We start from the raw sequence: 9714 nt of genomic DNA, 5'->3' as shown, positions 1-9714 counted from the left end.
TGCGTGTACCTCCTGAAGCTGCCGTTCTGAGCTGCCACACAACTAGCCCTCTGCTGCTTATGAGCTCTCCAGTCTCATGGCCAGAGGGAAGTTTTCTTTTGATAAAGGGATTAAGCCTTGTTAATTGTTTATTCGTCAAACTCCAGATCCTAGGAAGGGACACATTTTAAGGGTACAACAGACTCTGGTTTCGACAAGTAGGAATTGGGCCCTTTCTGTATTTAAAGTTTCGGGAAGCAAGCGAAACCTGGTCTGCAGAGCGCTGATTGCTGGAGTCTCAGTTGTTAATCTAGCCTCCAACTATGCAGTCTTTGGCTTCCTGGTGGTAATAGTGGGATGTGCGTTTGAGCAGTGTGAAGAGCAATGTAATGCGTTGGACCATGAAATTAAAGAGGCAAAATACCGACGTAATCGGCTGTTGGGGGCTCACGTCTTTAATCCCAGCCCTTGGGAGACAGACCCTGGCTCTGAGTGGAGGCCAGCCTGGTCTACAGAGTAAGTTCCAGAACTACCAGGGCTACAGAGAAACAGTCTAGAAAGAAAACACACACACAGAGGGAGCGGTACATCTGTATAGTGCTACTAAGTTTTGTTTTGATGTAGTGAGTTGTTTACGTTTGTGCCTGCAGGCCAGAAGAGGGTGCCAGATCTCATTATAGATGGTTATGAGCCACCATGTGGCTGCTGGGAATTGAACTGAGTTAAAGCCAGTGCTAGTGCTCTTAACCTCTGAGCAGACCCGGAACTGTTTTTGAGACAAGGCCTCAATACGTAGGCCATACTGTTGCAGGTAGGAATTGACTGAGGAGATATATAAATGAAGAAACAAGGAGGGAAAGTCGTGAGTAGTTTAGAGCAGTGGTGGTGTGTGTGTGCAGACAAAGGCAGTCTGGCATCTTTGCAGGTGTCTGTGATCCCATTCCTTGGACAGAGACAGAAGCATCAGGAAGGAGTTCAAGGATACTTTGGGCAACATGAGAGTCTGCCGCCAAGAAGGGAGGGAGGGAGAAGGTTGAGAGAAGCTAGGGAACAGCTCAGTAGACATAGGGTGGAGACTAGTTTGAATCCCCAGCAACCACAAAAAAAAGCTAAATGGGTGTGACATCCCCTTAGTAACCTCAGCATTCCAAAGTCAAACTCGGGATCTCTCAGGCAAGCTGTCTAGCTAGACTAACCTAATTGCCTAGTTCTGGGTTCAGCAGAAGACACTGCCTCAAAAAATAGGATGGAGAGCTATCAAGGACTCCACCTCAATCTCTGACCTTCCAACTCCCACTCCCTTAAAGCAGGAACTCATCTGGGAAAAATGACCAAACTTCTAAAAATAAATAGCAAGGGGAAAAAGATGTGAGAGATAAAACAATTACAGAATAAAAGGCTTAAAGTGTAAGAAATAGATTATGGAGGCTAGGTGTGGTGGCCCATACCTTTAACCCCAGCATCAGGGAGGCAGAGGAAGGATGTCTGGAGTTCAAGACTAGCCTGGTCTACATAGTTCCAGCACAGCTGATGCTACAGAGACCCTATCTCAAAAAAAAAAAAAAAAAAAAGTCAGCTACAAAAGGGAACAGCCCCAACACTCAAACTATATACATGTATGTGTGTGTATATATGTATGTTATGCTAGACTGTGAATCCCTAACAGCCTACGGAGATAAAAGGGCAGGAATTTCTCATAGTCAATTTAAAACCATCTGGCACCAAATCAGCATTCCAGTCATTTTTGCCTTTTCTCTGTGCTGGCATCCCTTTCTGCAAAATGGTATAATAACACTTGCTTCTCTTACCCTACTCTCTTGAATTTGTTACCTTATTCCCCACCAAGGGTTAAAAGACGTGAGGCACATGCCAATAAAATGTAGTGTTACTGGACATGAATCTTGCATAGAAAGCAAACCAACGGGTAAGTCACTTACATAACAGACTAGATGGTTCAATCTCCAGCACTACAATAGATAAAAGCTACAAAAAAAGGAGGGGGGCTGACCTCATGGGGTGCTCAGGAGTTCCTGGTTTATGTTGACCTCAGTCCGCTGCACTGAGGGACAGAGGTGTCCTGAGATACCTTCACCCCCATGTTCCTTCCGTAGAGCAGCAAAGTCTGTGGTGCGGCCACGTCCACTGTGTTGTGTCTGCCAACACAAGTAGCTGAGGTATCCGGTCCTCTGCGGCTGCTTTCTCTCCAACTCCCGTAGAGCCTCATGTCCTGTTTCTCCCTCCACCAGACATGGTGACTGGGGAGTGCGGTCCTACCTCATTCACAGCTGGAGTTGTGTTGTGACACTGGATGGCCACAAAACAGGGACCCATGAAATCCTGTAACCATAGCCCAGTGGGTACAGCTGGAATTGCACTCAGTCCCACATGCCAGTCTCCCAGCCTAGGCTGTCTCCAAACACCAGTGAGTTGGTGCCTGAGACAACAGGACACAGCAGAAAAGGTCAGCTTGGAAGCTTCCGTGCCTTGGTTAAGGTCTGGGTGGAAAGATGGCAAGACTGGAAGGTGGTGCTTACCACCACAATAGACTCACTGACAGGAAGCCCCCCAGCCATCTCTTCACTTAACCAGTAGTGAGCGCTGGTTACAGTTGGAAACACAGTGATAAATGCACAGGTCTCTTCCCTTCATGGGGGTCTTCATTCAAAGTGAGAGAAGGTGAAGGATCATAGTATTAACTTCCGTCAGCTGCTGAAAATAAGGGTAGGGTCATGGAATGTGAAAGAGCTGCTTTAGACTGGGCGGCTGGGGAAATGACATAAGAAGCCTACAATCCCAGCACTTCCAAGGCTGAGAAAAACGATGGCTGTTTCAGGTCAGCCTGGGCTAGTAAGATCCTTATCTCAAAAGCAAAAGACAATTAAATTATAACTACTGTTAATTGACATTTCAGATAGCTAGACTCTAACAACTGGCAATGTCAAAGCTGGGATGGCCAAGCTTTAAGTGCCAACATAATTTGGGTGGACCGATTTTAGCTGGCCAGGTGCTGGAGTGCAGCATAGGTGAAAACTGTTCCTGGTTCCTGTTGCTGACCTGTTTCATTTTCTACTAGAACTTTTTCAGTTTAGCCCCTAAAACAGTCAGGAATTTATGCCACACCATGCGGTATTGCTAGGATTTTAATGGAGGCTTGGGTTCAAGTCCCAGATTGCCATTTACCAGCAGCTGTCTTAGGGTCTGTTCATTTGTCCAGGAGCTGAGTTCCTGTGTCCTCACATCAGCTTTAGGAAGAACCTAACATCAACTGGGATATCAAAAACAATTTAACTTGAGCATGTAGTTTGGTAGACTAGGTTAGGAACTCTAAGTCTTTGGCCACTAGACTTTAGAGTTAAAAGTTGAACAGCTTTCTTAAAAACTGTTTTGCTCCCACTCCCAAATCGTTTTCAGAACCCCAACAATTCAAAGACTCCCAAGCTTTGGTTGCCATGAAAGCTGGCGGCATGGCTCAGCAGGTTCAGGCCCTTGGCGGAAAGAGAAAACGACTGCTACAAGCTGTCTAATGAGATCTCCATGTGTGCTGTGGCACACACACAAAATCTAACCTTAAAACTTTAAAAAGTAATTTACCACCGAGGGGAGTGCTATGTGCAGACGCCTTTTGTTGTCATCTATCAAAATTTAATTTAATGACAAAGAATACTCTTTTTCCCCCCCACTTTTCCTATTCCACCCTAGTCCTAAGTTTTTCAGGTAAACCCTATCCCAGAGAGCACCAAGCAACAAACTGCTATATTTTACTTTATTTCTCATATAAGGAGACCAATCCATTGAACAGTTCAAGAATAGCATTTAGTGATCAAGAAGAAAGCCAGGAGTGGTGGCATACCCCTTCAAGCCCAGTGCTTGGGAGAAAGAGGCAGGCAGATCTCTGTGAGTTTAAGGCTAGCCTGGTCTATACAGAAAGTTCCTGGACAGCCAGGGCTACACCAAGAAGCTTTGTCTCAAAAAAAAAAAAAGAAAAGAAACTGAGATTGGGGACAAACTTTAAAATGTCCTCCCACACAGTATCACAGACTCATGACAACACATCTAGTTCTTGTTCTCAACAGAGACCAAGCAACAAGGATGAATACTTAAACCCACAGAGCTCTGATGGGTCTTACTGATGGATCTTGACTCTAGCCAAGTAGCTCCTCCACCTGTATCCTAGCCTCGTCAATTCTTATGCCAAAGTGGCCAATGTGTGCAGAAACGCTGGCAGCTTCAAGTCTACTTGCCCCGCTGTATCAAGGCAGCTCCAAAAGCCAGCCCCAGGCTCAAATTCTGTAAAGGAAGTTTCCATTGCTGTCAAAGAACTCACGGCCCCTCTGTACTACTTCGCTGCTGAAGTTCTGGTCACCTGGCTCCCCAGCCTTCAACTCCTCCAGCTTCTCAACACTTGGCAATCTGTTGTCGTCAGCTCTTCTGGCGGCCTCAGAATCACGGGGAGTATATCTGTGCAGCTCTCTCTGATGACCCAAGGCTGCGGTGGTAGGCACCAAGCTTTCTTCCAAGCCTTGGATTCTTTTTCTCCTTTCTTCTTGTCTCCTCTGTGCACCTGGACTGTGAGTGTTTGACTCCACGACTTTCAAAGCTGTGCTGTGATCCTGACTTTTAGATGGGACTCCCTCCCCTGGCATCAGCAGAGAGCCAGATACAGAATGGCCTGCACTGAGGGGCTTCAAGGCATTTTCAGAGATGGGGAGTGGCAAAGCCACTTGGGTAAACCCAGCTTTTTTCAAGACCTTTTGATCCTGCTTCAGTTTCTTCTCTAAAGTAGGTACAAACTTACTTTTTAAAACCCTTCGGATAACATCCGTGCTGACGTTAAAGCCTTCTGCCAACCTGGGAACAGACCAGGACTCTGCAAATTCCTTATGTAAATACCTATAGGAGTGGGGGGAAAGAGCAGTTATTCAAATTGCAGGTAAAGCTAAACTGATGTGCTCAGTGACATGTAAAACATGTAAAAAGAGCTAGGGAAACCTCAAATGCAGTCCTTAGCCTGCCAATTAATTCTGTACCTATATACAAACAGCAATACCTGGCCACTTTTCATTTTCCTTCCAAGACAGGGTTTCTCTCTATAGCTGCGGATGTCCTGGAACTCACTCTGAGGACTAGGCTAGCCTTGAACTCACAGAGATACTCCTGCCTCTGCCTCTGAAGTGCTGGGGTTAAAGTTGAACACACCAGCACCTGGCCTACCTGGCCACTCTTACTCAGGTCGGTTCACGTCAAACAACAGCCACCAACTGCTGTCTAATGATAGCAATGTTAGATCCTGATAATGTAGGACCGACCTTCACTTCCAAGATTATACAGGTTGGTGATAGCTAAGCACTACGGCAAAAGAGGCAGTGAGTGCACCCAAAGGGGGACCAGCGACAGACAATCCTAACACTTGCAGTCTGACCTAGGAACTGCTTGAGCAAGTCCAAGACAGACGATCTAAAAGGATAAGGAGTAGAGAGCGAGCGAGGGGGAAAAAGAAAAGGGGGTGGAGAGAGAGAGAGAATGAAGACATTGCTTGTAGAGCAAGTAGCATGGGGAATGTATAACTCTGCATCAGGAAATAGTTCAACTGACAGACTACTGCCCTAAGCAGGGTAATGGACAGGTTCTGCTTCATGACCTGTCTGTTGAAGTAAGAGGACATTTACTTACTACAAACAAAGCTGGAAGGTTAGTTAAAAGCTATTATTCAAAGCGGCAGACAAGCCAGGCATGGTGCTGCATGACTTTAATCCCAGCACTCAGAGGTAGAACAAGCACAGCTCTGTGAGTTTGAGGCTAGCCAGAACTACATAATCAGACCTGGTAACCAAAAGAAAAAAAGTGAGAGAGGCAGTGAAGTACAGAGGGGTGATGAATGGGCTGTACCTCAGCAGCAGAGTACTCACCTAGTATGTTTGAGGCTCCGAACAGGATTCCCAGAGCCTTGGGAAATAGTACAATCGCCTGAGTATCCAGGAGATGGTACAGACAAAGCCTTGAACAGCTCTACAGAATTCTCTTTGTTAATTAGAGTCTTTCTCACAGATACAGAAAGGGTACACAGTCAACAGGGGGCTATTTAGCAATATTTATCAAACTGTAAATATCTTACATCTTGTAGATATGCTGCATACTGCATATACAAAGCTGTTTACTTAAAAACTCTTTTTTATTTTTTGGGTTTTGGAGACAGGGTTTCTTTCTCTGTGTAGACCCGGCTGGCCTTGAACTCAGAGATCTGCCTGCCTCTACTGGGATTAAAAACATGTATCATTGCCAGAGAGCCACTTCCCCACCCCATCCCCATGCCTCCTCCCCATCTAAAAGAATTCTTCTAAAGGAAAAGAATGGAACAAATTCAAAAAGCTATCATAGAAGACAGGCAAGACAAACTAGGGCCCAATGGGCAGCTATAGAAGAATTAAGTAGCTAAAAAAAGTCAGTGTGTCCACTTTAATCCCAGCACCTGTGAGGCAGAGGCAGGCAGATCACTATGAATTCGAGGCCACCTACTCTACAGATGAGTTCCAGGGCAGCCAGGGCTACACAGAGGAACCCTGTCTCAAGAAGGAAAAAAAAAAAAAAAAATTAGGTAGTACTTTTTTTTTTTTTTAAACAGGTCAGGAAGGGAGAAAGTGGTCGTTCTTGGGACTACAGAGGGCCTCATGCATACTAGGTAAATGATCTCAGCTCTGAAACAGAAAAAGCAAAAATATATAGTGCATGTGATAAGAAAAGATTGGAACAGATCTTATAGTATGCTGCTTGTGACTTAAGAACTGAAAAATTGATACTCATTTATGTGTAAGGAAATCTAGTAAGATACAGAAAACTAACAGAATAGGTAGAGCAAGTAACTGTCAACATGCACACCTTGTTACAGGTGCACACCTTGTTACAGGTGCACACCTTGTTACAGGTGCACACCTTGTTACAGGTGCACACCTTGTTACAGGTGCACACCTTGTTACAGGTACACACCTTGTTACAGATGCACACCTTGTTACAGGTGGAGTGGAGGTAGGGCTCTCAGGAGTGGAGGGCAAGGCAGGAGCTTCAGGACTTTCAAGCCTAAACTACATACTGAAGACTGTCTCAAAAGACAAGGCAAAACCAAATAGATGAACAAACAAACAATCTTAGGGGAAAAATGGGGGGGATTTTCAGATGTAATTCAGCTGGTAGAGGTTTGCTCAGCATGCGTAAAGCCTCAAACGCACTCCTGAGCACCACATAAACCAGACGTGGCGGTGAACAGCCGTCATGCCCACATTCGGGAGGCGGGAGCAGGAGAATCAGAAAGTAAGTCATTCTTAGCTGCACAACACATTTGAGATCAGCCTTGTTGATGTGACCCTGTCTCAAAATGCTTGTTTTGAGGCAAGTCTCACTAGCCCCTGGCTGCCCTCAAACTGTGTAGACCACGGGGGCTTTCACAGAGATCCACCTGCCTCTGTCCCAGTCCTCAGTGGCCAATTACAGTTGTATGCAGACCAAACTCCTCTTAAATAGAAATTTTAAAAATACTGTGAGTGTGTTCATGTGCAGAGAGTACATGGAGGTCAGAGGACCATCTGTAATGTTATTCGCCTGACACCTCCTACCCTTTTGAGACCGGCTCTCACTGGCTTGCACACTTCACCATGCAGGCTAGGACTAACTGGCCTTCCAGCTCCAGGGATAAAGCTTTGTCTCTGCGTCCCTTTGCATCATTGCTGTAATTACAAGCCTATGCCACCACCCAGGCTTTTGCCATGGGTGACCAAATTCAGGTTGCCACACTTGCCAGCCAAGCTAGCAACTGAGCTTTCTCCCCCAGCTCCTAAACAGAAAATTCCTTCAAGCAAGAGTGGTCACTCACATATGATGTAATCTCAGCGTTTGGGAGGCAGAGGCAAGAGGATTGCCAAAAATTCCACACTAACCTGGTCTACAGAGTGGCCCTGTCAAAAATAAATAATAAATAAACCCAGGCAAATTGGCACATACTTTTTTTTTTCTTATTTACACAGCATTCTGCCTGCACGTGTGCCTGTGCACCAGAGGAGGGTACCTGATCTCACTACAGATGGTTGTTGAGCCACCCCATGTGGTTGCTGGGAACAGAACTCAAGAACTTTGGAAGAACAGCCAATGCTATTAACCTCTGAACCATCTCTCCAGCCGCCAGCACATACTTTTAATCTCACATACAGCACTCAGATGGCAGAGGCAGCCATTCAAGGCTATCCTTTGCCACAGTGTAACGGAGGCCAGCCAGGGGCTGCATAAGCCTGTCTCACAATACGTCTAAGTTACAGTTCTCTTCCAAAAACAATGCACATAATCACAGAAAATTCCATTTCAGGATATCACATTCTATTCGGATGTTAAGTGTTTGGGCCTCTATAAATTTTAAAACTTAAAAAAAACAACCACCAACCCTCCATTATGGTAAAATACTAAATATGTAGTTTGTAGTATGTACTATGTAGTTTGGAGGTAACGATTTTGGCAAACCATAAGCGAGGCCCTGATTTGATCCCAGCATCGCAAAACCAAAGGGGGGAAAATCTAGACAGAATTGGGCGCGGTGGCGCACCCTTGTAATCCCAGAACTTCAGGAGGCAGAGGCAGGCGGATCTCTGTGGGTTCGAGGCCACCCTGGTCTACAAGGTGAGTCCAGGACGGCCAAGGATGCACAGAGCAACCTTGTCGCGAAAAACAATCTAGACGGGTTTAGGAGGCTTCTTATTATGGCGTTTCCTACTTAAAGGGTGAGAATATTAAAATCCTCACGGGGTAAAACCTTATTTTGTAAACCATGTCTTACCGGATCTGCTCCATGGCTTCCCACGTTAATGTTCTGGGTGGAGCACCGGGAGCCTCCATTTGCCTTCGAATTTTCTGCCATCGCATCGCTTTTTTCTGTCGTTTCAGAGTGCTGGGGGGAAAGAACGGATAGCAGAAGCCATGCGTGGGAGCGAGACGGGGGTCTAAGGAGTCACGGAGAGCCCAGCCCTCTCGCCTGCCCGCAGAGGCAGCCGGGCCGCGTCGGCCAGGTTCCAGCACTCTGCACACCGCCCCGGGGTCCCAGCCTGAACCGCACCCGACCGCAGGCCTGCCGAACTCTCTAACGGGCGGCGAGCTGCGTCACCAGCAGTGGGACCTGACCACTTGCCCCCGCGCCCTCGGGTGAGAAGAAACCAGGGCCTCTGAGGACGCGGCGACAGGGCGTCCGGGCCCGGGGAGCACTGCCGGGAGCGCCGGGGCGAAGCCTAACCTCGGGCCGAGGGCCCGCCGAGGAGCAGGTACCTCTCCACCTCCTGGAGCGCCCGCTCCTCCGGCTCCCAGTCGGAATCCGAGTCCGGCTCGTGGCCGGCGGAACCCGGGCCCGCCATGCCCCGGCTCGCGAACCCACAGCGAGCGACAGCGGCGCGGACGCGAGGAAACAAGAGGCTCAGGGAAAGGGCCATGGCGACGCGACGCGACACGAGACAGCGCTCGGCAGCTCGCGACCGGAAGGCACCGGAAGGGGGGAGGTGGACCCGGAGGCAGAAAAGGGAGAACCGGAAGTTGGGCGGTATAGTGACCCTTCGGTTTACCGGATGGGCGGGGACTGTCCTTGTACTGTCTGGTTAACTACCCTTTTTTGCTTGTTTCCCTTTTGCGGTGCTGGTGAGCCGCGCTAGGGCCTTGTACGTGCTAGGCGAGCTTCTGCCACTGAGAGATCTTACTAGCCATTAAAAAAAAAAA

At 47.4% G+C, this 9714-nt stretch overlaps 1 protein-coding gene across 1 annotated transcript; it reads right to left on the bottom strand.

Moving 5' to 3' along the window:
* Nucleotides 1–3725: 3725 nt before the first annotated feature.
* On the bottom strand, nucleotides 3726–9506 carry Ngrn (neugrin, neurite outgrowth associated). The gene is made up of 3 exons (XM_021645302.2): nucleotides 9274–9506; nucleotides 8792–8902; nucleotides 3726–4869 (listed from the first exon to the last, which is right to left on the bottom strand). The coding sequence occupies exons 1-3, from the start codon at nucleotides 9432–9434 to the stop codon at nucleotides 4260–4262; spliced, it is 882 nt and encodes a 293-aa protein (XP_021500977.2). The 5' UTR covers nucleotides 9435–9506; the 3' UTR covers nucleotides 3726–4259.
* Nucleotides 9507–9714: the final 208 nt, after the last annotated feature.

This window comes from Meriones unguiculatus, chromosome 14 (assembly GCF_030254825.1).
Source record: "Meriones unguiculatus strain TT.TT164.6M chromosome 14, Bangor_MerUng_6.1, whole genome shotgun sequence".
Lineage (NCBI taxonomy): Eukaryota > Metazoa > Chordata > Mammalia > Rodentia > Muridae > Meriones > Meriones unguiculatus.
Note: the sequence above shows the minus strand (reverse complement) of the source record. Positions and strands in the feature narration are given on the sequence as shown.